The sequence below is a fragment of the Emiliania huxleyi genome, assembly GCF_000372725.1.
Source record: "Emiliania huxleyi CCMP1516 unplaced genomic scaffold EMIHUscaffold_48, whole genome shotgun sequence".
In the NCBI taxonomy this organism is placed as follows: domain Eukaryota; phylum Haptophyta; order Isochrysidales; family Noelaerhabdaceae; genus Emiliania; species Emiliania huxleyi.
The window spans coordinates 260,065-285,739 of record NW_005198391.1 but is presented as its reverse complement, the minus strand read 5'-3'; the positions used below and the strand labels follow the sequence as shown (position 1 = coordinate 285,739).

Sequence of the window (25,675 nt, the reverse complement as noted above, 5' to 3'; positions counted from 1 at the left end):
TGTCTTATCGGCGCGACGACAACAAGCTACCCCTAACCCTAACCCTAACCCTAACAACCCTACCCTAACCCTAACCCTAACCCTAACCCGAAGAACTCGGAGCATTCACCGAGAGCTCGCGTCAACGGACCGCTGGTTCCACCATTCCGACCCGAAGCGGCCCGTTCTTAGGAGCTGCACAACGGCTTGAACTCTCTGACCCTAACCCAACCCTAACCCTAACCCTAACCCTAACCCTAACCCTAACCCTAGCCGAGGCGCGCGCGCGAGGCTGGGTGCTTTGCTACCTTGCTTGTGTCTCCCGTGGCCGGAGGGTTGGTTGGGTGGTGGGGATGGGTCGGTCGGTGTGGGTGGGTTTCTCGCCTCATCAGCCAGGTGGCCCAGTAAGGCTCTGCTGCTCCGCCGGTACGGCCCGAGAAGGGCGCGAGAAGAAGAGCATCCTAGAACGGTGCCGGGGTCTGCTGAGACCGGCCGAGAGGAGCCGAGAGGGAGCCGAGAGGGAGCCGAGAGGGAGCTGAGAGGAGCCGAGCGGAGCTGAGAGGGAGCCGAGAGGGAGCCGAGAGGGAGCCGAGAGGGAGCCGAGAGGAGCCGAGCGGAGCTGAGAGAGAGGGCGGAGAAGAGCCGAGATTGTCCTCCCGCTCGAGCCTTTCGCGCGTTGGCGTGCGATTCGTACAGATGTGCGCTTGTGGGTGCGTGCCTCGTCGGAGGCGTGTTGGCGCGCCGGCCGCGTGCAGGGGTGCGCGTTCGGGCGCGTGCCTCGTCGGAGGCGGCGTGTGAGCTTATACGTGGGGGGACACTGAGCTTGCGTTATTGTTTTGTATTAAGCGCGGCCCAGACGCTACACCGGCCTTCACTCACCGGAGGCCAAACTCGCACCCGGCTCACTGGTCACCGCCGCGCAGCGCAAGCAGCGAGTGGGCGGCCACAAACTCGCCGCGCACGCGGCCCGTGTCCTCGAGCCCGAGCCGTGCCTGTGCGCGGGCGCTGAACTGCGGCAGCCTGCCGTTGTCCTGTGCGCTCTCCGCGACAGTCCCGCCGACGACGAGCACCTTGGACGGCCCGACGTGCGCCTCCTCCCGGTTGCGGCGGGGTGGCCGCCGGAGCACCGCATCTTGCTGGATACGCCATTCTTCGATCGCCCACCCGACAGGTACACCAACCCGGCCAGGGCGGCGCCACCCGCGGCGGAGAAACCCGCGCTGGAGGGCGGCGCCACCCACGGAGGCGGCCGCAGGAGCGCTGCATCGCTGCTGCTGCACGGGCCGCGCGTACGCCACCGCCGCCTCCACCGCCGTGGCGAAGCAGCCGAGGGAGACCCTCCTGCCGTCCACCTCGTGAATGGCTCGGAAGCGGCCCTTGTGCTTGCTCACGCCCTTGTAGCCGGTGGCGCCGCGGCTCGAGAGGTGCAGTCGCAGCCCCTCCGCCTCCGTCGCCACCGTGGAAGCTGGCGACAGCCCCCCCTCGATGAGCGTGGCGCGGCAGAGCGGGCAGGTCGCGGTGTCGCTCTGCACCGACTCGATGCAAGCGCGGCAAAAGACGTGGTTGCACGCGCTGGCGACCGGGTCGGCGCCAGCCTCGTCGAGCTTCTCGAAGCATACGGGGCACTCGTGAGGGATCGCGATGGGCGAAGGCAGGATTGCGGCCGCCCTTGAGGTTCTCTTGTTGCCGCCCTTGTTGTCGAACTTGTTGCGGCCGCCCTTGAGGTTCTCTGCGGCCGCTCGCCCCTCCTTCGAGCGGGCAAAACACAGCGCCGCAGCCTCCCGCGATCGGAACCGGCCAAGCACCACCTGCACGCCCAGCCGGCTCACGACGGCATAGAACCCGTCTTTATCGCCCCCCCCTCGTGGCCACACATTCATGTAGCCGCTCGCATTGTTTGACGTGATCAAGGACAAGCCCTCCGCCTCTGCCAGCTGGACGGCTTCCTCTGGAGTGGGCTCTTGCGGGTCGGTGACGAGAACCGAAGGGCGCACCATCACCGCTCGTCGCGTCACGCTCGATACGTCCCTGGGGAAGTATTTTATTTTTTGTGTGTGCGTGCCTGTCGGAGCCACTCAGAGTGGCTCGACCTGTGGGATGTGCATACGCCCTTCGCCTCGGGGTTGCAGTCGGTGCGTGACCTTGTGTTGCGTAAGTATGTACCTGGCGAGCCGAGGACGATAGAGAGGCCGCGGGTGCGGGCGCGACTCGTCGACCAGGGAGAGCGGGCTCGACCTTCCTGGGAGGCGCGGCGAGAGGATCCATTGCGGCCGCATTCGCCCGGGGAGACCTCGGCCGGGCCGTCGATGCCCTCGGAAGCGGTGGAACCGGGAGAAGCTGGCGAAGACGAAGGGCGGCAGCGGAGAAAGCGACACCAACAACGAGGGAAACGACCATACCGGTCGTCGCATAACGATCGGGAGACGAGCAAGAGAGCGAATCAAGGAGGGTCGGGACCCTGGGAAGGCGAGGGGTGAGCCCTCAGGCAGGGGGGTCTACTCAAACGTCTACGCAAGTGAGTGTAGAGGGGTGGTGTGGGGCGTGCAGTGTGGTGTTGTTGAGCACTTGAGCACTGGATAGTGTTAATGTGGTTCGATCCTCCCCAGAGTCGAACTGGCAGCCACTCGCACCGAGGAGGCGAGGTGTGGCTACGTGACCCAGAAAAGGCCAGAGTCGAGAGCAACCCTCGGGCTGGGTCGCTCATATACTCAACAGATTGGTACGGGACCCCTCGATCGTCACGGCAAGCGTACCCGGGTAGGGATCCCTAGCCCACTGTGACGATAGGGTCGTGCACGGCAAGCGAAGAGGACGCCTCGGCCCCAGTGACCATGGCCGAGTTCACCACTCCGTGGGCTCCGACCGCCAAGCCTAACCGGCTTCCCGCTGTCCTCCTCTACATCGAGGGCGAAGCTCTGTGCGACGCGAACGCTGTGGCCGAGGGCGTGACCAAGATGCGCGAGGCGTTCGCGCTCGCCTGGGAGCTCGACCTGCCCGAGTGGCCTGGGTGGGCTGAGGTGTTGTACCACCAGCTCTCCAACGGGCTCGTGCCTGCGGGCGCTCCGCCGCCGCCGCTGCTGTCGGCCGACACCTCGAGCGTCCAGCCCGAGGTTGCGTCGCACGCTCGGGATGGGCGGGCCTGGTGGTCGAGCGACGGCGCGCTCGCGGCCATCGCGGAGACGCTCCGCTGTCGCAACCACGTAGTGGTCGACGGCTTCCTCGGGCGGGCTGGCGGCGTGGCGCTGCGAGTCGCGCTCGAGCGCGCCTGGGGCGGCGGCGTGCTGGAGCCCGCAAAGGTGGCGCTGCCGGGCGACGGGCTCAACGGACAGAGGTCCGACCGCACCCGCTCCGACCACATCGCGTGGATCGACGCCGCCGAGGACGCTGCGCGGTGGGCGCCGCTGGCCACGCTGGTCGACGCGGCTGACGCGCTCGTTCGGGCGCTGCGGGCCGCGGCGCCAGGCCTGGCCAGAAAGGGGTCGGCCATGTCGCGAATGCGGCCGATGGCGTCGCGGTACGGCGTCGGCGCAGCCTTCGCGCGGCACACCGACAACCACTGCTCGAACGGGCACGGACCGCACTGCAACGGTCGCTGGCTCACGGCCGTCTATTACGCCAACGATTCGTGGAGCGAGGCCGACGGCGGCTGCCTGCGCCTCTTCAGGCCTCAGGGCGACGAGGGCGACGAGGACGAGCAGGCGGGAGGGGCGGCGGCGGCAGCGGCAGGTGATGCACTGCTCGACGTCGCACCTTTGGGCGACCGCCTGCTTCTCTTCTTTTCGGACTTTCGGTCGCCGCACGAGGTGCTGCCCGCCGCAAAGCCCCGGTACGCGACCACTATATGGTACATGGAGAGAGACGACGGGGATGACTGAATTGTGCTTACCTGTGTGAATACAGCAGTAAAAAAAACCTCGGACATTTTACCAACTCCTTGGCGACGTGCGCGTCGCGTCGCCAAGGCTCTGCGACCTCGGTCGTACAATCGGCGACCTCGGTCGCACAACCGGCCGGATGCGCGGGTTTTCAGCCAGGTTCCCGCGCACCGGCCACAAACTCGACTCGCACAGCAAAAAAACCCGGTGCTCGCGCGCTGCTCCCACGCTTGACCACACACTCGCTGCACTGCTCAAAGCCAACCCTACCTCACTGGCCGCCTCCAACACTGTCCCGCGCGTCTCGCGCCCCAACTGACAACTCATCTCCCGCGCACCGGCCACGAACTCGACTCGCACAGCAAAAAAATCCGGTGCTCGCGCGCCCCGCTCCCACGCTTGACTACACACTCGCTGCACTGCTCAAAGCCAACCCTACCTCACTGGCCGCCTTCGACACTGTCCCGCGCGTCTCGCGCCCCAACTGACAACTCATCATTGTCCCTCGGACACCACTCTCCAGCCGCGCTACCTTCGCCCACCTACCGCTCTCGCATGACATCTCGACAATCCTCATATCTCCAGGCCCAAGACTCCTAACCACTGCCCCTGCTCGCCCAGGACCACGAAGCGCCGCCCGCGCCCATTGACCCCCCAATCAGCCTCGACAATCAGCCCTCTTGCTGTCCCTCAATCCCCACCCGCCAGATGTACTGCCCTCGCCCACCCAATACTCTCACCCTCCTGACCCGGACAGTCCAGGTACAGGAAAAGCGGGGAGCGGGGCCCGATCCAAGGAGCACCCCGTCGGCCCGGGAGGGCTGTGAATTTCGGCGCGAGCGGAAGGCTGCCTGCAGACGCTCAGCCCCCGGCTGAGCTGCCGAATCCTCCCGGCTAATCCCCTGACCTGCCGCCTGAAACGGGACGACATTACACCACCTCACACACACTCCCCCCTCAGGGCTAAGCAGTGCGCAAGTCCACCCGAACTCTAGGCGAGGCGTCGACCACTCCTTCGGAATAGCTCTGTCAGTGGCTGCACTAGACGCCCAGAGATGGCGCGCGGCGCGGGCGGATGACTGGAAGAGAAAATGCGGAGAGGCTAGCTCGCAGGTAGATGTGCTCAGCCAAGGGTAGGGGATGAGGGGAATGTGTCAGTGTGGGGGGTGCACCAACCGCAGAGCGTTGTGTTTTGCCTTTAAGACTTGAACAGTTTTTTTTTTGTGTGAATACAGCAGTGTATGGTCCTCTCTCTCTCTGCACTCTGGGCGGTCTGTCCCGGTCTCTTGCGTCTTGGTCCCTCTCTCTCGCGCGGGGGGAAAACCGACAACCCGGAGATATATCACAAAATCGGCTCTTCTTTCGGTACCCAGAGGAGAGATAGACACTGTCACTCGCGAGAGAACAAGACCCCACAGACGAGAGGGTGAGTCATTACAATTTACATAGCCCACGGGGTGAGACGCGGGCGGTAGCAACACACGTACAGGTGTATAAGGTATGGTTGGTCCGAGTGTGGCGAGTGACAAGCCGCGCGGTCACCTGAGCGGCGCCACCTCGACGGGCCTGTCCGAGAAGACGCGGATGCGGAAGTTGCGCTCCTGTCCGGGCTCAAAGGTGGAGGGCAGCAGCGTGTAAGTCGTGGTTGCGCCGCCGGAGCGCGGCTCGAGCGTCACGTCGAGGGAGACCTCCCGCGTGTTGCGGAAGGGCGCCGTCCGCGCGCACCAGTCCGACGCGTACAGCTTGCGCACGCGCTCGCCGCGCTTGTACACGACCGAGAGGCCGATGGGGAAGGGCTCGTCCTCGACGCCGTCGCCGTCGAGGTCGGTGCCGCGCGCATCGGCCTGCGCCAGGCAGACGAGGCACGCCACGGGCCGCTCGCCGATGGTGATGGACCACTGCGGGTTGGCGCCGACCGTGTCGTAGTTGGAGCAGCCGCCCGCGCTCTCGCCGCGCCACTCCCCCTGCATCTCGGCGTGTGCCCAGGACGGGTTTGGGATCTTGCACACGTACAGCTGGGCGAACGACGCGCAAAAGTCCTTGAGGCCGATCCAGAAGGTGCCGTCGTCCGCGTCGCTCCAGCCGAGCCTCGCCTTGAGCCGAGGCGTCCAGAGGTGCGACGCGTCGGACCAGTCCCCGCGCCACTCGGTCCTCCCCCACGGGTTGCGCAGCTGCAGCAGCCGGTGCCCCTCCTCCTCGGCCACCCTCAGGCACGAGTACGCGTGGCCCTGCACGATTCCTTCCGCAGACACGTCCGTGTCGGTGCCTGCGGGGGAGCCCGCCCCGAGCAGGTAGCCCGCGTGCACAAACCCGGTCAGGCGAGACCACAGCCTGTCCGGGTCGCGGCCTTCCTCGGCGAGGGACAAGTTCTCGCCACCCACGCCGCCGGTGAGGTCGACGAGCGCCTCGTCGACGTGCCCCCCTTCGATGGCCGCGTACGAGGAGAAGAGCTTGGCATAGGCCTTCTCGAGGAGCGAGACCCACAGCTCGTCGCGCTGCTTGGAGGCGGCGAAGAGCGGCCGCCCGTGGCCGTGCGCGGGGAGCTGGTCGTCCACCAGGATGTGGCGCGGCCGACCGTCGCGGAAGAGGCGCACGCAGTAGCAGCCCGCCTCGTTGGGCTCCGTCGTCACGAAGCAGGAGCGAATCAGCTGCGGCCTCGTCGCAGCGACCGAGAGGGCGGACAGGAAATAGCACGTGCCGAGCGCACCCTGCGAGATATCTGACGGATCGATGGCGTCCGCGTCGGCAGCCTTGCTCGAGCGGCCAAACACGACAGGCGCGAGGCACAACTGGCGGGCGCGCTGCCACTTCGCACCGTGGGCCGAGGCGGGGAGCGAGGCGTCGGCGGCGGGGAAGGCGACGTCTTCCCACTCGCAGCCGGCGCCGTGCCGCGCGAGGATCGGCTTGACCAGACTCTCCATCGGGTCCGCGCCGCCGTCACCGCCGCGCGTGGCTGCCGCCTCCTCCTCCCTCTCCCGATCACGCCGCGCTGCGTCGGCGGCGCGGCGCCTCTCGCCTGCCGCCGCGCGACGCCTCGCCTCGGCGGCAGCTGCATCCTCGTCGTCGAACGCACTCACTCTGAGGCTCAGAGCGTCTGCCGAACCTCGCGCGATGCTGGCGAGCTTCTCGGCGTAGTCAACCATGGCCTCGCAAGCCTGCGCCAGCCGCGCCTCCTCCTCGTCATACCACGTGCGCGCCGCCGCGACAACATCGTTGCCATTGTCTCCCTCCGACAGGCCACATCTGGCCTGGAACGCTGCAACCTGCTTCTGCTCCTCCGCCTCGCTCTGCGCCGCAACCGCCTCAGCGTCGAGCGGCGGTGGCGACGTCGGCCTGGCGGGCGGAGACCAACCTCTCGGAAGTGCCTCGGAAGCGGCCTCCACCTCGTCCGCCTGCAAGCTTGCTTCTGCGCCCGCGTCGCGCAGCTTGAGGCGGAGCAGTCGCAAGCGACCGGCGCCGTCGGCAGTGACGGCATCGAGTTTCCGCCGCCTCGCCTCGGCCACGCGAAGAGCTGCTGTGCGCGCCGCCGCCCTGCGCGCCTCCTCCTCGGCTCGCTCCTCGTCCAGCTGCCGCTGACGCCGCCGCGCTGCGAGGAAATCCGCCGCCGCCTCTTCGAGCAGGCCGCGCTCCTCCACGTTCAGAGACGCAACCTCCTCTTCGAGCGTCCCGCCGCCGCTGACAGCAGCGCCACGCGAGGAGAGCTCCGACGAGGCGAAGAGAAGGAGCTCGCGCGCCTCGCCTTCTGCCGCCGCCGCCGCCGCCTGCAGCAGCGCGGCAGCGAGCCGCGCCTCGTACTCCATGCGCTCTCTCCGCACCGTCGCGAGCACCGCCTCCGCCGCTAGCATGGCTGACCACGCCGCCTCGCGCCCCCCTCTCCCGCCAGCAGCAGCTCCCGCCTCGGCAAGCCTCAGCGCGCGGCGAGCCTCGCCCTCGCGCGTGACGAGCCACGCTTCGGCACCTTCAGGCGTCTGGTCCGGCGATGGCGCTGCGCCGCCGTTCGACCCGCGCGCCGTGCCGCCGTTCGACTCGTGAGCTCCACCCTGCCCCTCCACGCTCGCAGCAAAGGCGGCCTTGCGCGCTGCGGAGACGGCGTCGTGAGTGAGCAAGCACCGGACCGCAGCAGCCCCGCCACTCCCTGGCCGCCGACATGCACGGCCTAGCGCGAGAGGCGTCGACGCGGCAGCTGCCGCAGCCTGGTCGATCAAGGCGAGCGCCACGGCCCATGCTGTGACGACGCCGACGGCGCGTGGAGGGATGACAAGCGTGGCGTAGGTCGACCAGAGGAGGGTGGCCGCCGCCGCGGCGAGCAGCAGCGCCACCGGCTCGCTAGACGGCCGCACCTCTCCGTCAGCCATCACCACCGTCGAGGGGAGCGGGAGCCACCACACGTCGGACGTGCTCCAGTGGCGCAAGCGTTGGCCCTTGCGCCGACGCAGTGAGGCGCGAGCAGCGGCCGCGAGGACGGAGGCCGAAGCCAGCAACGACAGCGTCCATCCCGCTACGGCAACGGCGCCAGCAGAGGAAACGCCGACGAGAGTGCCGACCGCCACAGCACCTGCAAGGCTTCTTTCTACTGCACTGCGTGCGTTGCGCCCGAGAAAGCCGCCGTTGACTGCCGCCTCGTGCCGAGCGTATGTGGCAGCGAACGCCAATGCCACCGCCGCCGACGAGAGGGCAGCGACGGCGAGGGACATCGTGGCGATTACAACGATCAGCGCTGAAGCGGTGGCGGCGGTCACCACCGCCGCCACCCGCAGGTGGCGTGGTGTCGCCCCACTCGTGCGATCTACGTCGTCAGCGAATTCCCACAACAGGGCCGCACAGAGCGCGAGGGGCGAGAGCAGCGCCCAGATCATGCCCACCGTCTCGAAGGCGCATGCTTCACTGCTCGCTAGCCTCTGCAGTGGCGGGGGCCACAGCGCGGCGAGGAGAGCGACGCCGGCGAGGTGGGTGGCGGCAAAGGCGCCGCAGAAGGCGAGGAGTGGCTCTGGCGCGTCCGGGCGGTGGTGCGCCGCGGTGAGCGCTGCGGCGGTGAGGACGGACTCGATGAGGAGGAGCGTGAGTGCTGCGCCGGCTGCAGCCGAAGCCAAGCTGCAGCCGAAGGCGACGCCAGCGAGCATGACCTGGGCGGTCACGACAGCTGCGCCACCCAGCAAAGCCACGTCTCGCGGCGACTCCTCGTGGGCTATCTTCACAGCGCGCGCAAACGAGCGCTGTAGGCCGCCGCCGCGGCCAGCTGCAGACCCAGATCCGGAATCAGAGCCGGCGTTGTCCTCACCGAGTATTGCGTAGCCTCTCGCATTAGCAGTCAGAGACTTGAGCCCGGCAACGTCGATGGCGACCCAGCCATTGCTCTCCCACGCACTGCGGAGCGCCGAGCAGCCAAAGGCAATCCCGGGCAAGAGCCCGACCAGCGGCAGCAGCAGCGCACAGCGCAGCAGCGCCGCACACGCCGCGCCGCAGCCGAGGCACACCACGCTCCAAACCGCGGCCGCGCGGAGGAATGCCTGCTCGTCAGGCCTCGCGCCGCGCCGCCGCCACGAGCGCAAGAGGTGAGCCGCCCACAGGTCGAGAACGAGGCAAAACGGAGCGAGGGCGCCGAGGGCAACCTGCGGCAGCGCGCAGCCGCCGAGGGTCAGCGGCCGGAAAGCAGTCCCGGCAAGCGCGAGCACAGCGACGGCGTGTGCAGCCGTCAGCCGGCACAGCGAGGCTTCCGCCGAGGAGACGCTGCGCCACAGCTCAGCCCAACTGGTGCCGCCGCCGCCGTCGTCGCCCTTGCCGCTTTCGGCGACCGACGTCGCCTCCCCTCCGCCGCCCTCCCGTGCCGCAACGAGCGAAGCGAGGTAAGCGCGCAGCGGCGAGGGAGGAGGAGGGTTGCGCAATGCGATTGCGCGGCGGCCGAGCAAGCCACCATGGAGAGCGTAGAGCAGGGCCTCGCCGGTGGCGACGTGGCTCTCGCCGCAAGCGATCAGCACGACTCGCGTCGTCGCACACAGCGCGAGCAGAGAGACGCGAGACGACAGAGCGCCGCTCCGCTGGTGAAGCAGCGCGAGGCCGTCGAGGCACAAGACCGCCGCCGCGGCAAGGGACGTCGCTGTCGGCTCGAGCGGCGCGACGAAGGGACCTGCTGTTGCGTACCACGCGAGGGAGGCGGCGTAGAGGACGGCGCAAGCTGCGCTCACCAGCAGCGGCGGCGGCGGCTGAAACGGCGGCGTGCCGTCATCGTCGGCGTCAGTGTCAGCGGCGCCCTCCCGGCCGGGCTGCCAGGGTTGCGCTGCGGTCAGCCGGGCCATCACCAGCAGCGGGGCGAGGTTGAGCGAGAGCAGCGCCGCGCTGCTCGCTGCAAAGGCAGAGTGGTGCTGCCCAGCCGTGCCGGTCGGCGTGTATGCAATCAAAAGTTGTGCAACCGCTGCCACAGCCGCGCAGCTCGCGAGTACGGCCTGAGCTCTGCTGGAAAAGTGGTACGACAGGGTGCGGCCTCGCATCAGCGTCGCGCCCGCCACCATCGCGGCGGGAAGCTGCAGGCTGAGCGACAGCAGGAGGTCCTTTCCCAGCGGAGGACCGACTGTGGCCCAGCAGACAAAGCCGAAGGCAAAAGACAGCGCCAGCGGCAACGCAACGATGGCTCGAAGCAGCAACACGTCCACCTCTGTCTTGCCGGGAGCGCCGACGATGAGCGCAGCAGGCCGCCAGTCGACACGGGAGAGAGCAACAGCGGCGGCGGTCGCCGAAGCTGCAAGCAGCAGCGCGAAGGTGATGGCGAGCGGGTATGGCAGCAAACTGGCGCCGGAGGGCAGCATATATGTGCACACCCAGCGACTCCGGCGAGACGCTCGAGCCACCCGCCTCGCGGCCAAGCAGTCGCCACCCTGTACCGGGTAGCACCTCCTTCTGGCGCGCAAAAAAAGTCGCGGCAAACTCACGTTGCTCGCCGGCGCCATCCCACGGTACCAATCATGAAGCTCGGGCCTCATTGACAGTAGCGGAAACCGCGCGGCTGGCCCGCGCGGGCGCGTGTTACCCGCGGCCGAGTCCGTAGGGACGAGAGCCCCACGTTCTGGTTCGTTCGCAGACAGACCAGCCAGTCTCCAGTGTCAGACCAACCAGGAGGACACAGCACAGGCAGCGTGAAGAATAATTTCACGGCGCGCGCAAAGGTGTCTCACAATTTCTCGCTGCCTCTCTCTCACAACACTAGGCTCCGATGCGAGGACGCAAGTCCGCCAAGCGCCAACCTCGGCCATTCCAACGGCCACTCGGCCAGAACGCTCGCTTAAGGCTGATTGGCTAGACGAGCGGTTTACCTCCACGGGGCTGTTGGCGCAGGGGGGGTGTCAATCACGCTCCCGGGACGCCGGAGAGATCGGGTTGGTCTCCCCCGCCTTCAGCCCTGACCCGACGGGGACGCCAGCCCTACTGTGTGAATTCGCGGAGCGAAGAAAATTTTTAGCCGGAATACGTCCATTTTTGGAGCTTGGAATACGGCGTATTCCATGGAATACGTGGAATACGGGTGGAATACGGCAGAATACAGGCCTCTGGGAGGTCATTTGGAATACGTGGAAAACGTATTCAGACAGACAGTAGGGACGCCACCAACCAGCACCACCCTCGCCGAAGACACAGCCGATACATACTTTACATACAGACACAGCGGCGGGGGTGGGTGATGGCTGCGCTAAAATAGACTCGACTGGCCGCCTGTGACTGGCGAGGGAAGAGCTACAACACTGGAAATGGTGAGGCCGTGAACGCGTAAATTGCCGCCCGTGACGCGAACGTCCAACGACCACACTGGTTTCCATGGTGAAGGTGCGCTCCGTGGGCTTGCTTGAAGCGACTCTTCAGCAGCTTGACGCAGCGACCGTCGATGCGCTGCTGCGAATCCCTCCGAATGATACCGACACGCTTCTGAGCTTCGCAACGGCGCTGCCACCAGCCGGCCTCTCCGAGGCTGTGGCGATCACGAAGCTTGTTGAGAACTGCCAGAAGAGCGCTCAGAAGGCTACACGCCTGGTCATCACCTGCGCCGATCGGCAGACGGCGTCCATCTTTGTTCGATCCACCGGTTTCCGCTGCATCGTCTGCAACCGCAAGTGCTCCCGCCTCTGCTCCAAGTGCGGGATTGTCGCTGTCTGCGAGGCGTGCGAGCCGCGGCTTCCGGCGGAGCATCGTCGCGTCTGCTGCGCGGTCGCCGAGCAAGCGTCGCCGAGGACGCTCATGGAGCCGGCAGTGTGCCCTCTCGCCGACGAGGAGGACTGGGGGTGGCTCGACTGCTCCAGCTTTGACGAGGCGCTGGCGCACGCGAAGGAGGAGCAGGAGTCCGAGCAGTGCCGCAGCCCTGCGACGCAGGCCGGCAGCCCTCCGCGGGCAGGCGGCAGCAGGAAGAAGCGCGGAAAGCGAGCCAAGTGACGCACTCGACGTGGACGCCTGGCACACGTGCTCCGCATGTGGCTGCGGTTGGAGTTGGCGCCCGAGAGGATCTGGAGTGGAGCCGTTGGACGGCTCGCTCGCTCTCTCGCTTCTTACACGCCCCGGCACGTCTAAGTGCCGAGCGCGCCAACGCGGGGTTGGGGGCACGCGGGCCAGCGAGCCCGCAGAGGTGCTCTCTGTCTCTCTCATGTGGCTCTCGCTCGTCTCTCTGACGACACGGGCGGCCCACCCGCGGCAGCGCGCGCTCCGCGGCCGATTTTATCGCCCGTCATTGATGCGTTGGTCACGACTGCGCGGTTCCTCGTTTTTATGTACGTTACGTAAAGAAGAAGTACACGACCGTGTGTTACGCCGTGCACACGCCTCTCACCGCGCTCACGCGCCGCGCGCCACAACAAGCACACAGCGAGGAACAGCGCCGATGGACCACGGAGCCAGCGGGTTACTCCACACACATGTCATGTGTACTCACAGACCGCCGAGTAGCTCTCGGGCCAACACAACTGCAGTGGGTTTCGTACCTGCGCCGGTGTGTTGGTCGCAAACTGCCAGCGCCTTCGGTGCGCCAAGCGTGATTGGGCTCGCAAACCAAACAGCGGTAGGCACACGATGCAAGAGCCGCTGGTCACCTCCCACGAGCTTGCTGAACACCGTGCCGATCGAGCACCTCACAGGTCCTTTTCTATGCTGCCATCGTGCACGACCTTTGCACGGAGAAGCTCCGCGGGAGCATCAGAGTGCTCCGCGGAGAGAGCAATCGCGAGCGCCGCATCGCGGCTGATCTGATCCGCCGTTGGATCGGCCGCGTCCTCGGTGGCGGCGGTCCGTTTCGGCGCGGCAGCGGCAACAAGCTCCGCCGGGGGCGGCGGTGCCGCTGCGCCAACCGAGGCTGCGGCGGCGGCGACTGGCGCAGCCGACGGCTTGGCGCTCGCCAACGACTCTTGGACGGCACGCATGTACTGCGCCTCCTCGGGGTCGACCTCCCGCTCGATGCTGCCGTCGTGGACGATGGTCGAGGTCATAACGCAGGTGGAGGAGGCGGCGGTGCACGTCCCTGATTGGGTTGCGTCACTTTCCGGAAGTGGTTGCTTTTGTTGTTTCTTTCCGCCCAGCGTTCAGCGCGGCCATGTGCCACACGCTCGTTCCAACTCCCTCGCTTCCCACTCCTCCACTCACGCATCGCGCCGTGCCCACAAAATCATAGTGCTCACCTGCTCATCCCTGCTCGCTCGGGCAGGGTTGACAACACGACAAAGGAGACCGTGCAGAAGCTGCCGCTGATGTCGGCGCGTGTGCCGCCCGAAGCTCGGCGCTCTGCCAACTGTGGCCGGCGCTGGCCAGGTCACCCTCCGAAATTTCCCGCGGTGCAGGTGCAAGCCGGCCCGCGCGACGGCGACGAGTGGATCAAGCGAATGAAGGAGCTCCCTCGCCCAGCGGCACGCGGGCCCGCTGCACGCCTCTCAGCCTGGCTGCGCCTGCGCTCCGCAGGAAGAGTACATGGCGCTGATCGCGTACCAAAAGGTGAACAAGGAGGCTGGAAACGAGTGGTTCACCATCGAGTCCAACAAGACTGGCACCCGATGGACTGGCAAGGCGCACTCCACAGAGCCGCACCCGGAGGGGCGAGGGTGCACGCAGGCTCCCCACCCTGCCGCCGCCGGCCGGGCCCGCAGGTGTGGACCTTCCACGAGCATAAAAAGTACGAGTTCGACCTCGAGTTCGACCTGCCGGTGGCTTACCCCTCCACGCCGCCCGAGCTCGCGCTGCCCGAGCTCGACGGCAAGACAGAGAAGATGTATCGCGGGGGGAAGATCTGCCTTGACGTCCACTTTGCGCCGCTTTGGTCCAAAAACACGCCGAGGTTCGGGATCGCGCACGCGATGGCGCTTGGCATGGCCCCGTGGCTCGCCGTTGAGATTCCGAGCCTGGTCTCGCTGGGGAGGATCAAGGAGAAGGAGGGGGAGGGAAGCTGAGAGAGCTGGGACAGAGCTTGTATGGCTTGTCCCGTGATTTGCTGCGTGTTTTGATTATTTGGCTCCTTCTTTGTCACACCACGGGATGCGATAAAACAACCACCCCGGGACGGCGCACCGGCCCCACCAGCACACTGCTGTGCGGTGTGCCGCAGCACCACAGTGCGTCACCACACCCCAACACACGCGCACATCGCTCACGAACGTCTACGACGCGCCTCCCTCGCGCCGTCTCCGCTTGCCGCCGCTGCCCGCCGGCGCCGCGCTGCCCGCGCCCCCGCGGGCCTTCGGCTTCTTCGGCTGCGGCGACTGCGCGGCGCTCGTCTGCTCGAGCCTGTACTCGGCCGCGACGTCCCACCGCGAGCCCGGGGCGGCCGCCGAGACGTACTTGACGAAGCGCATCGTCTGCGGCGCGCGGAGCGAGAGCACGAGCGAGTTTGAGACGGCGTGCACCGAAGTGACGCCCTCCGACGCGTCGTCGGCGCGGTACACCTCGGCGGCGGCCTTGCTCCGGTCCTTCGGCACGGCGCACTCGAAGCCGCCCACGTCTCCAGAGTCCCAGAGCCGCGCGGCGCGCGCAGCCTTCCCCGCGCGCGCGGGCGGCACCGCCACGAAGGTCGCGTCGAGCACCGGCTGCGCGGCGAGCCTCCGCCGGCCGAGCAGCTGGCCGGCATGCGCGAGGGTGTAGTCGAGCCCGGGCCGGAAGCGGCGCACCTCGGCGCGCCAAGCGCGGGGCGTGCCGCCCGCGATGCAGCGCAGCAGCCACAGGAAGGGCGGAGAGCCCAGCAGCGACGACACCTCGCTCAGCCGCTCGCCGGCGGCGCGGGCGGTGTCGCCGTCCGCCGCCGCGGCCGCAGCCCCTTCCTCCCCCGGGGCAGCCCCTTCCTCGGCGCTGAAGCGGAGGTAGCGCTGCAGGTGGGGCGGGCCCACGGCCGACCAGCCGCCGCCCGGGCCGCGCAGCCCCGCCGTGTAGTCCGGCGGCCCTCCCGCGCCGAGCCGGTCGGCCCGGTCGGCGGCGGCGGCCGCCTCGAGCAGCGGCGCAGCCACGTCTGGCCGGAGGAAGGAGGCGAGCTGGACGACGCCCTGCGCGAGGAGCTGCGCGCGGATCGCCCGCAGGTTGTCCGCCGCCAGGTAGGACGGGTTGACCATCTCCCACAGGCCGGCCGCGCCCGCCTCGGCCGCCGAGGCGCCGCGCAGAGGCTTGCGCGGCGCAGGCAGCCGGACCAGAGGCTCGCGGCTCGCCTTTGCTACGGCCTGCAGCTGCGAGAGGGAGGCGGTCTCGTCGGCGCCCGGCGGCGGCGCAGCGGCATGGAACCTGGAGTACGAAGACGCGCGGCTGAGCCCGGGCGGGGTCGTGCTGGAGCACACACGGCACAACACCAAGGCAGGAGGAGGAAGCGGGCTCCGCAATCCGGCTGCGCAGCCTCTATGGCTCCGCATCTAGGGCGTGGGGCCAGCCGGAGACGGAGAGGCGCGGCTCGTCGGCGGAGAGCACCTCGCCCACCGAGTGGAAGGAGCGGCCCGGCTGGACGGCGAAGAGCACCATCGAGCCAAACTCGGGGGCGAGCGAGGCGGAGGGGGCGGCGCATGGCTGCGGCAGCCCCTCCGCCGCCTCCTGCATCTCGTACAGCTCCAGCGCGCCCCCGTGCGCCGCCTCCCACGCCTCGTCCGGCCGCGAGAGGTAGAGGATGTACGAGACGCACCTAGGGTTGGGAGCAGGTCGCGGTCGAGGGTCGGGGTCTCGCCGCGAGAGGTGGAGGAGCGCAGCACGACGAACCGCGAGCCGATGACGTCGTCGTGGCAGAGCAAGTGGCCGCCGCCGCCGTAGACGTTGCACGAGCAGTCCGTCTGGTCGGTCAGCTCGGTGCAGCCCGTGAGCTGCCGCACCCACGCGCGGAATTCGGACGAGTAGAGCGCCGAACGCAGCGCCATCGTCCGCGGGAGTGCGGCGGCGTGGCGCGGGTCTGCCGGGTCGAGGTTGGCCAGGTCGCCAGTCTGGTACACCTTGAAGAGGTCGGTCTCCTTGAAGGTGCGCTGCAGTGACGCCAGCTCCTCGCGCACCGCCAGCAGCGCACGCCGGTCAAAGAGGCCGGGAGGGGCGCGCACGTGCGGGTACGGAAACGGGTCGAGGGCTGGGCACGCGCCGAGAGCGCCGGGCGCGAGGACGGGCTTGGCCTTTGTGGACTTTGATTTTTTCTTGGAGCCGAGCGGCTTTTGGCACATCGATGAGGGTAGCGGGGGACGGAGAGGCAAGAGGCCGGCTGCCCGCAGTGAGCCAGAGAAGGTGGCACACGGCAAGCCAGCTGCCAGCAAAATAATAACGCGCGGGCCCTCAGGAGCTGGGAATAGGACCGCCGCGAGCGGCGTGGCGTGGAGCGGTTGAGCATCCCTCCGGGGGCCCCTCTGCGCCGGGGAGGCGTTGTTGGAGGCTAGGACGCAAGCGTCCGTCGCCCTTTTTCAAACTCGGGGCCCACTCCGCTACGCTCCGACCCGAATTTGGAGGGCCTAACGGTTACTGGACCGTGTTCAACGACGTTGAACATTGTTCAACGTCGTTGAACACTACTTAGGAATGGCCGTAGCTCCTCTCCACGAGCGATTGAGAAGACGTACCACGTGTCGATTCTGTATAGAATTGCAAGGCGCACACGCTGGTGCAGGCGGGGAGTCGTCGATCCGACTCGTTCCGACGTGAAGTCGCCGTGATATGCGCGTCATCTTCAAACACCCCCCCCCACGCACCTGGGGACCCCCCTCTAGGTCGACGGTCTGACCAGGTGGAGGTGGGGGGGGGTACCTACACCCCCCTGTCGCTCAGCGGTCCCGAGCCAGCGGCAGCTGACCCCCCCTCCGGTAGCTTACCCCCCCCTCGGTCAGCTAGGGTCCGGGGCGGAGCCCCGGCGGGGTGCGGGGCGGAGCCCCGCGAAGAAGATTTTGCGTTTTTTGCAAGCAAAATATCGGTCGTCGGCCCTTGTGCTTGAAGACTTGTCGCCTGTGCCACCGCCGCGGCCGCCCTGCTCCCGGTGGCAGATAATAGCCCAAGTCGAAGAGTGCGCCCAGCTCTCGGTATCTGGGTGGCAGGCGGGACTAGAGAGGCACGCTGGTGCACGGTTGGGGGCGAGAGCCGCCATCTTGGACCGTCAGGCGAGTATTGGCAACCGGGAGCTCGCCGCCGCCCCTAGCCCTACTCCGCCGCCGCCGCCCTCCCGAGGGCAGATAATAGCCCAAGTCGAAGAGTGCGCCCTGCTCTCGGTATCTGGGTGGCAGGCGTGACTAGAGAGGCACGCTGGTGCACAGTTGGGGGCGAGAGCCGCCATCTTGGACCGTCAGGCGAGTATTGGCAACCGGGAGCTCGCCGCCGCCCCTACTCCGCCGCCGCCGCCCTCCCGAGGGGGCAGATAATAGCCCAAGTCGAAGAGTGCGCCCTGCTCTCGGTATCTGGGTGGCAGGCGGGACTAGAGAGGCACGCTGGTGCACGGTTGGGGGCGAGAGCCGCCATCTTGGACCGTCAGGCGAGTATTGGCAACCGGGAGCTCGCCGCCGCCCCTACTCCGCCGCCGCCGCCCTCCCGAGGGCAGATAATAGCCCAAGTCGAAGAGTGCGCCCAGCTCTCGGTATCTGGGTGGCAGGCGGGACTAGAGAGGCACGCTGGTGCACAGTTGGGGGCGAGAGCCGCCATCTTGGACCGTCAGGCGAGTATTGGCAACCGGGAGCTCGCCGCCGCCCCTACTCCGCCGCCGCCGCCCTCCGAGGGCAGATAATAGCCCAAGTCGAAGAGTGCGCCCTGCTCTCGGTATCTGGGTGGCAGGCGGGACTAGAGAGGCACGCTGGTGCACGGTTGGGGGCGAGAGCCGCCATCTTGGACCGTCAGGCGAGTATTTGCAACCGGGAGCTCGCCGCCGCCCCTACTCCGCCGCCGCCGCCCTCCCGAGGGCAGATAATAGCCCAAGTCGAAGAGTGCGCCCAGCTCTCGGTATCTGGGTGGCAGGCGGGACTAGAGAGGCACGATGGTGCACAGTTGGGGGCGAGAGCCGCCATCTTGGACCGTCAGGCGAGTATTGGCAACCGGGAGCTCGCCACCGCCCCTACTCCGCCGCCGCCCTCCCGAGGGCAGATAATAGCCCAAGTCGAAGAGTGCGCCCAGCTCTCGGTATCTGGGTGGCAGGCGGGACTAGAGAGGCACGCTGGTGCACGGTTGGGGGCGAGAGCCGCCATCTTGGACCGTCAGGCCTATGTGCCTCGCTCGTGTCACGCGTCGTCTCTTCCGCCTACGCCAAGCAGGCTGCGGCGGCGGTGGAGGCAGAGAGGAAGGCGGCGGAGGCGGCGGCTGCTGCGGAGGAGGCTGGGGAGGAGGCTGTGGCGGAGCTAGACGCGGACTCAGCCCAGGCTGAAGCAGCAGCGGCCTCGGCAGCGACGAAGGCGGACGAAGCGCGAGCGGCCAAGGAGAGGGCGGCGGCGGCGCAAAAGGCGGCCGAGGTGCCTCCGGATGCGCTAGTTGCATCGCTTGCAAAGGAGACGCTGCTTCAGCCTGGGAGCATACGCTCACTGTTCAAGAAGCACTACTCTCAGAAGAAGAAAGCGGCACAGTGGGAGGCACCGCATCAGGCCACGGGCGCGGGAGGGGATGCTCAAGCAGCTGCCGTGGAGAACGGGTCCCTCAAATATGACGCGTCACTAGTTGGCCGGCGCTGCACGGTGTTGTGGTGCCCTGAAGACGGCGACGAGGAGGACGAAGACTACTATAGCGCTACCATTGTTGCATACAATAGCCGCTGTGCCCCCCGCAAGGGACGCTTCCTCCTCCACTTTGATTGCGGCCTGCGCAAGCGTGTGCAACTGCCAGACGAAACAGTGCGTATCATGACGAGGCGCGTCTCCAGCTGTAGCTGCCAGAAGTCACCCGGCGGTGTGGCTGGCTGCTGCGAGGGCACTGACGGCTGTGAGGAGCTGCCGCGCCCATGGGAGGCGGAGCCGAAGTAACCACACGCTGGTTGGTGCTGTTATTTGCGTGTAGCTAGGACGGCTCGCAGTGTGTGTCACACGTGAGTGAGAGACAACGATACGTGATAGAGTACTTTGCATGTTCATACTCATTGTTCATACACACACGGACACACGTGTTTCCTACCACCACTCAAACGTTCGTCCGTTCCGCAGTTCTCGTACAGCTCTTCGAGCTCCACCCAGCGTGTGTCGGTGAAACCCGAGAGTCGTGTTCATCCTCTCCAAACTCACCGCGCGTGAGGTAGCAAATAGTGTGTCGGCAGCAGTCAGCTTGTTGCGCCGCTTCTTTCCGATCAGTTGATCGGGGTCGCACAAGCGCATGCGGAGCACCGCCTCGATCTTGTAGCAGAATGTTGGCACGACCGCGTCGTCCGCACCGCCGCCTGCAAGCCGTGCCTGGCGCCGATGCTGCCTTTTGCGTTTTGGCACTTGTAGCGAGCACACATGGTGCGGTGCGCGTACTTGAGCAGGCGGTGCGCGCCGCAGTTGGCACAGGGGCCCTGGGAGTATGGCGTGCTGCGGCATGTATGTGGACGCGCGTCCAGGTATTTTTCGGGTAAACCTGGACTTTCTCGGGTATACCCGGGTTTTACCTGGGTCTTGGGCAGGCACCCCCCTGTCGGTCGAGCAGTCTTGGCTCCCGCGAGGTGTACCCCCCTCTCGGTCAGAGGCCTGGCCAGGGGCACCTGTAGGGGGGTACCACCACCCCCCTCATGCTCACACGTCTTGCGAGAATGGGGGCGGCTAGGTGCGAGGGGCGAGCTGTTTGTGGGATACGGACACGGGGCGAGCGCGATCAGAGTAGGGGAGCTACAGGAGGACCCCCTAACGCGCTTCTTGCTCCGATACGACGAATTTGAGACGGGGGGAGAGCTGAGAGACGGCAAAGGAGCGCAAATCAAGATGGGAAAAGACAGCGAGCCGCTCCGATCCGGGAAGGGGCGAGCCCTGAAAGTGAAAGTAGCGCAGACCCATGCCTCGCGCTGCACGTCTCACACCACTTCACACACTTTGCGGCGACGGACAGAGGAAAGGACCATGAAGACAAACTGGCAGAGGATAGAAAGTACGTGCCGAACCCTAGGGTGGCGTACGGCGTGTTCGAAGGACCGACGCGATTTGGGAGGCGCGTGTCCCAGGGGACGCACAGGTAAAGGGTCCCAACGGAATCGGGCCCTGTGACGAACAGGAGATACGGAAAGCCTTTGGGGCGGGCATGTGGGGAGGAAAGCTGCCGAACACGTGGGAGGTGATAGATGCGGAGATGTACGCGATACTCGCATACCTACGGCTCTACGCAAAATGGCGAGCGCGCGAGCGACGCACAGACGCGCGAGCGACGGTGCTTAGTACTATGCGACTGCAAACCCGCGCTGCAGCAGATTGAGAATGCGCACCGCAAAGGGATGCCAAAAGGTCTGAGGGACTGGGAGAGAGGCGCGGTCTCCTAGTTCCTAGAGGCGCGATTCCGCGATTGCTCACTATAGATCGCAGCTAGAGGCGGTGGTCTTCGTGTGGCTGTGGGTGCCATCGCACGTGGGAATAGCCTGCAACGCATACGCCGACGCGCAGCCGCTCGTTAGGCGCTTAGGCGAGTGACGGCCGGCACCCCGGGGCCTGGCGTGCCTCCCCCGTGGACTGAGCGCCTGGGAGAGCCACTCACGGCCGCGGCGCCTCGCTAAAGGCCAGCTAAAGGCTCTGTTCCACACACCTGATCACCATGACCTCAGCCAGGCCGGGAGCCGGGTGACCATCCCCTAGACGTGCTACGAGCTGACTCTAGCTCGGGACTCGCACTCGGGTGGAGAAAGAAGGAGAATTTCTTGCCGCGAGCGGTACGGGTCCTAAATCCTATCCCTCCTAATCCTATCCTGCACCTGCCCTCAATCTTCTTCGTCCGGGGTCACAGACCCATCGTTTCTGCCGGCCCCTGCGTCCCGATGCTCAGCACCAGCGACACGGGCCGGCCGAGCACCTCGCTCAGCTCGATGCCGGCCCCCTTGCCAACCATCGGCAGCCGCCGCTCGACGATGGCGCGCGTCGACGCCTTGGCCGGCCCTCCGATGCCGTTCTTCGGCGGCAGCAGCAGCTGCTGGTCGATGCGAACCCCGCCGTTTCGCATCTCGGTCCAGCCCAAGTTTTGCTGCATCAGCGTGTACGGCAGCTCCTTCCGGAAGCAGCGGAAGATGTGGGAGCGGATCACCTCCGAGGCGATGACGAGCGGCGGCTGGACGTGCGACACGCCCGCCGACACGCGCCACGGGCCGGGCCTCGCCATCGTCAGCAGCCAGCGGCGCAGGTCTCGGACGCCGTCGCCCGTCTGCGCGGAGAGCATGAAGCCGGGCCAGTCGAAGGAGTGGAGGCCCGTGGAGGAGAGCGCCTCGGAGACGCGCAGCAGCTTCGTCTTTGGCCGCACCAGGTCGACCTTGTTCAGCACGAGTGCCGTCTGCGTCCGCGGGCCCAGGACGCCGCGCACGCCGCCTCCGCCTCCGCCGCCGCCGCCGCGTCCGCCTCTGCCGCCGCCGTCAGCCGCCGCCGCATCGCCCGCCGCCTCCATCTCCTGCGCGCTGAGCTCCTTCGTGAGCTGCGCCAGGAAGCCCTTGATTTGCGCGAGCGTGCGGCGGCTGCGCGCCGTGTCGCGGGCTAGCTCAGCCGCATCGACGACGACCAGCGCGAGGTCGGCCGACGAGAGCGCCTCGGTGATGGCTCGGCGGATGATCGGGACCGACGGGCCGAGCGAGCCTGGCGCGTCGACGAACTCGATCTGCGTCGCCGCCGCCGTGTCGGTGAGGTAGCCGAGCGTGTTCTCGCGCGTCGTGTGGATCTTGTCAGACACGATGGAGACGCGCGAGTCGATGAGCGCATTGAGGAGCGTCGACTTGCCTGCGTTGGTCGGTCCGACCAGGCACGCGCGCAGCGCGCGGGCGTCGCGAGGCGTCTCGACAGGCCCGTCGGAGATCGGCAACGCGTCCAGGAGCTCGGCTGTTGGCGGCGTGATGGTGGCGAGCCGCGGCGGCGGTGGCATTCGCCGATGGTGCCGCGGCAGGAACTCGCCCTGGAGCCACGGCGGTGATGAGGAGGAGCAAAAGAGGCGGCGGCTGGCGACAGAGAGGCGAGGCGAGCCCCTGTTACTTATCATCAGGAGCGACGGAGCAGGAGCGTCGGAGTCGCACCGCGCAGTGAGAGAAGATGAGAGGGCGGCTGCCTCGCCCACACACTGTAGAAAAGAATTTTCGGCGCCCAACAACACTGGGCACGGCTCCACACTCCCGTCCCCCTGTGTCCCTCCTCGTCCTTCAAAAATCCTGCTCGTGCAGGTGGGGACCCTGTCCTCCTCCATCCCTCGTTTGGGGTTTCTGTTTCGCTTTCTTTCTTCTTTCTTTACACTGGAAGAGAGAGTCGTGATTTCTTGTTGGGTTTCTAAAATCTCTCTCTACACTGGGCACGGGAAAAAAACAATTGCTAAAAATCTCGGGACTCACTCTCTGGCGCGAACTGGGGGCAACTAACACAGGTACACCACGCTCCCACGGGGGGCCGGGGGCCAGTGAAGAAAAGAATTCTTGCGCGGCCATATTATTGCCATATAAGCCCCCAAGTGGCAAGTGCACCATACGCAAGCCCCTCTCACAGCAGGAAGAATCAAGAAAAGAAAACACCCGCTGTCGCGCAGCTCTCTTATTTCTTTCTCCACCGGTGGACACAGGAAATACAAGCAAGTGTGGCGACCAAGGCCAGGCGCGGGCGGCGGCGGCCTGCGGTCACTGAACCCTGGGAGAGAGAAAGAACCCTCCACACGGGCCCACGAACCACGTGCTTTCACGCCCACCTCGCTTGCGGGCTCTCCCCCTGCGGCGGCGCCACCACCTCGAAGCCGCCCTGCTCCGCGCTCGCCCCCTGGGCCGCCTCCCCGAGGCAAGCCTCGAGAGCGGCCGACAGCGCGTGCGCCGTGCTGCTGCTCTGCACGCCGAAGCGCACAGTCATCGGCGGGTGGCCGGCGGGTGCCTCGTAGGAGCGCCAGCCGACGACGCCGCGGGCCGCCACCTTGATCGACTCGTCGAGGGGCAAGTCGATGCCGCGCACGCCGGCGCCCAGCAGCGGGAGAGCGAGCGAGGCCACGCCCTCGGCCTCGGCAGCAGAGAGCGCCTGCTCACACGCGTCGAGTGTGCAGGGCCGCTGCTCACGCCCCTCGCCCTCGGGCTTGCCACGGAGAGCACCGCGCGGTACGCGTCGACGGTCCCTCTCTCCCAGGCGCCCTCCCCGAAGCCTCCCTCGCCACCGCCGCCTTCGCTGGCGGCGGCGGCGTGTGGTGCGAAGGGCGCCACCGCGTGCACGATCGCGACCGGGTACAGCTCACGCAGCTCGCCGTGCGAGGCGGTCGCCACCGCTCGGCCGACTTGGCAGCGGACGCCGCCCTCGCCCGCAGGCTGCGCCTCCAGCGCCGCGCGCAGGCCGGCGCCGCCAAACTCAGTGACGAGGCCGTCGATCGACTGGAAGGGGCGGGTGCGAGGCCGCGGTCCGTCTCACTCGGGAGATCAACTATGAGCGACTAGCTGCTACCCGCTGCCTGGAAGGGGTAGGTGAGAAACTTCTCGTCCCACCGGCCTGTCGTCGGGTCTGCGGCGCCAAACGGGTCGGCGTGAGACGCCTACCTGAGGGCCGGCTCCTGAGGCTGGCCGCGAGCCTCCGTACAGCTCTGTCCAGCACTCGTCGGGTGTGAAGCGAGCCCCCTGCAGCCGCTCGTTGGCCTACCAGGAAATTCCGAGACGGTTCAGGGAGGGGTGTGAGGCGAGGCTCTGTGGTCTGCCGCTCGTTGCCGGGTTGCAGAGTGCGTCGTTGGCGCCCTCTCCGCCGGGCGGGTGCGTCACAATGCAGGCGGTGCGGTGCACCTCGATGCTCAGGCTGAGCCGCGGCACGGCCCAGCCGCGAACGAAGCGGTTGACTGCGCGGCCAGGCAGCTTAGAGGCGCTCCATGTCTTCCAACGTTCGAGGGAGTGCGCCATACACACACATGTGATTTCGGGCCGGGGTCTGTGGGTTGTGCGCGTATGATCATCAGCGAGCGGTTCTTACCCCTTGTATCGGAAGTGTGAACAGGTTGGAGTAGCAGCTCCTGAGCACGGCGCCGCAGGCGCCTGTTGATAGGTCCAGGTGATAGCCCTGGATGGGCAATGCATACGCCTACCTGGTCCTCAGATCGCCCGACCGCGTCCCGGTGCTCTGCGTTCGGATTTGTGACGCCGCCGCACCGCGCCGCGGCCGGGGGCCCTCCGGAGGCCGAGGATGGCCGTGGCGGACCGGGACGAGCTCTGGGAGGTGAAGTGTCAGTGTATATATTGTAGAGACCAACCATGTGCACAATATCTCTCAGTCTAGCTAAGCCTTGGAAGGCGATGCCGGGGCCGTACATACAGCAGCTTGATGGTGCTTCGCCGGCGTGCGTCCCGGAGCGGTGCCGGACGGGCGGTCCGGGGGAGAAAATCGGGGGACAACGCCGACGGCGCTCTGATTCGACTCTTAACTTCAAACAAAGACAGTGGCACGCGCCGCAGCGCGGTGCATGCCACTGTCAGGAGCGGATCGTCAGTTAGTTGTGTTCACGCCGGGATCGTGTCCCCGACAACCTGTGCAGATTGTATATGCGTACTATTTTCGCCTTTTTCATCTTTTTTGCTTCGCAACGCGGCCTGGGGATAGGTAGGTAGGTAGGGCGTTTTGGCGCGAGTCAGTGTCAACAGACCCCCTATCTGGCTAGGAGCCGGAACCCTGACGGAGAGGGAGTTTCCCCCTCGACCCTCGTGACCTCCTGCGGTCTCTGAGATTGACACCACTCACCAGTGGGTGTGGGACCACAGCCAGGGTACACTCTCGAAGGCTGGGTCTAGGGCTGGGTAAGCAGTACTCGAGTAGAGGTCGATAATCGACGCGTCCCACAGGGTCTGTGTCGCTGTCGGCACGCTGTCGACACGCTGTCGACCGGATGTCGAGCGACACCGCCCGTGGACATTTTGGGTCACCGTGACGCGTGAGAGAACGCGTTCGATTTTTTACGTAAATTTTTACTCCGGAACTTCAACTGAACCAGCCAGGGCCCAGCCCCCAGCCCCAGGAGCGGCCGCACATTGCTCGGTACCCCCCCTGCACATCTAAAGCCATCCCTGCTAGGGGGGGGGGGGGTCTGACCCCCCCAGCAGCAGAGCTCTTTTGAACCTGTGCTCTCGGGTTCCTCCTCTTCTTACTCTACTGGCACCCTTCCAACTCGGCTTCTGTTTTATTCTGAACCGCCTCTACGTCTCTTGATTTTTCTATTGCCACTCGAGTCCCAATCTTACTTTCTCCGTCGTTCATGCGTCGCCCTTTTTTCTAAACTCTTTCGGTGCCGTCTCTAGTCTTCTCTTTGCTCATACCATA

General features: G+C 66.6%; 7 protein-coding genes across 7 annotated transcripts; 2 read left to right on the top strand and 5 right to left on the bottom strand.

The window, feature by feature from the left end:
- Positions 1-881: 881 nt before the first annotated feature.
- On the bottom strand, positions 882-1,976 carry EMIHUDRAFT_211503 (hypothetical protein; the record flags this gene model as incomplete). Its single annotated transcript, XM_005767715.1, has 1 exon — positions 882-1,976. The coding sequence occupies one exon, from the start codon at positions 1,974-1,976 to the stop codon at positions 882-884; it is 1,095 nt and encodes a 364-aa protein (XP_005767772.1).
- Positions 1,977-2,564: 588 nt separating this feature from the next.
- On the top strand, positions 2,565-3,854 carry EMIHUDRAFT_211502 (hypothetical protein; the record flags this gene model as incomplete). The annotated part of the gene is made up of 2 exons (XM_005767714.1): positions 2,565-2,631; positions 2,767-3,854. 2 exons carry the CDS (start codon positions 2,565-2,567, stop codon positions 3,852-3,854), a joined length of 1,155 nt encoding a protein of 384 aa, XP_005767771.1.
- A 1,357-nt stretch (positions 3,855-5,211) lies between these two features.
- On the bottom strand, positions 5,212-6,775 carry EMIHUDRAFT_427647 (hypothetical protein; the record flags this gene model as incomplete). Its single annotated transcript, XM_005767713.1, has 1 exon — positions 5,212-6,775. One exon carries the CDS (start codon positions 6,773-6,775, stop codon positions 5,393-5,395), a length of 1,383 nt encoding a protein of 460 aa, XP_005767770.1. The 3' UTR covers positions 5,212-5,392.
- A 5,817-nt stretch (positions 6,776-12,592) lies between these two features.
- Positions 12,593-13,332, bottom strand: EMIHUDRAFT_436790 (hypothetical protein). The gene has a single exon (XM_005767712.1). It carries the CDS (start codon positions 13,307-13,309, stop codon positions 12,956-12,958), a length of 354 nt encoding a protein of 117 aa, XP_005767769.1. The 5' UTR covers positions 13,310-13,332; the 3' UTR covers positions 12,593-12,955.
- A 193-nt stretch (positions 13,333-13,525) lies between these two features.
- Positions 13,526-14,339, top strand: EMIHUDRAFT_356452 (hypothetical protein; the record flags this gene model as incomplete). Its single annotated transcript, XM_005767711.1, has 4 exons — positions 13,526-13,579; positions 13,629-13,686; positions 13,776-13,915; positions 13,961-14,339. Coding segments are annotated over 4 exons (552 nt in total), but the record flags the coding sequence as incomplete, so codon positions are not given.
- Positions 14,314-16,547, bottom strand: EMIHUDRAFT_464476 (hypothetical protein). Its single transcript, XM_005767710.1, has 3 exons — positions 16,038-16,547; positions 15,756-15,963; positions 14,314-15,514 (listed from the first exon to the last, which is right to left on the bottom strand). The coding sequence occupies exons 1-3, from the start codon at positions 16,481-16,483 to the stop codon at positions 14,468-14,470; spliced, it is 1,701 nt and encodes a 566-aa protein (XP_005767767.1). The 5' UTR covers positions 16,484-16,547; the 3' UTR covers positions 14,314-14,467.
- A 4,620-nt stretch (positions 16,548-21,167) lies between these two features.
- EMIHUDRAFT_211495 (hypothetical protein) lies at positions 21,168-22,289 on the bottom strand (the record flags this gene model as incomplete). Its single annotated transcript, XM_005767709.1, has 2 exons — positions 21,168-21,710; positions 21,933-22,289. The coding sequence occupies 2 exons, from the start codon at positions 22,287-22,289 to the stop codon at positions 21,168-21,170; spliced, it is 900 nt and encodes a 299-aa protein (XP_005767766.1).
- Positions 22,290-25,675: the final 3,386 nt, after the last annotated feature.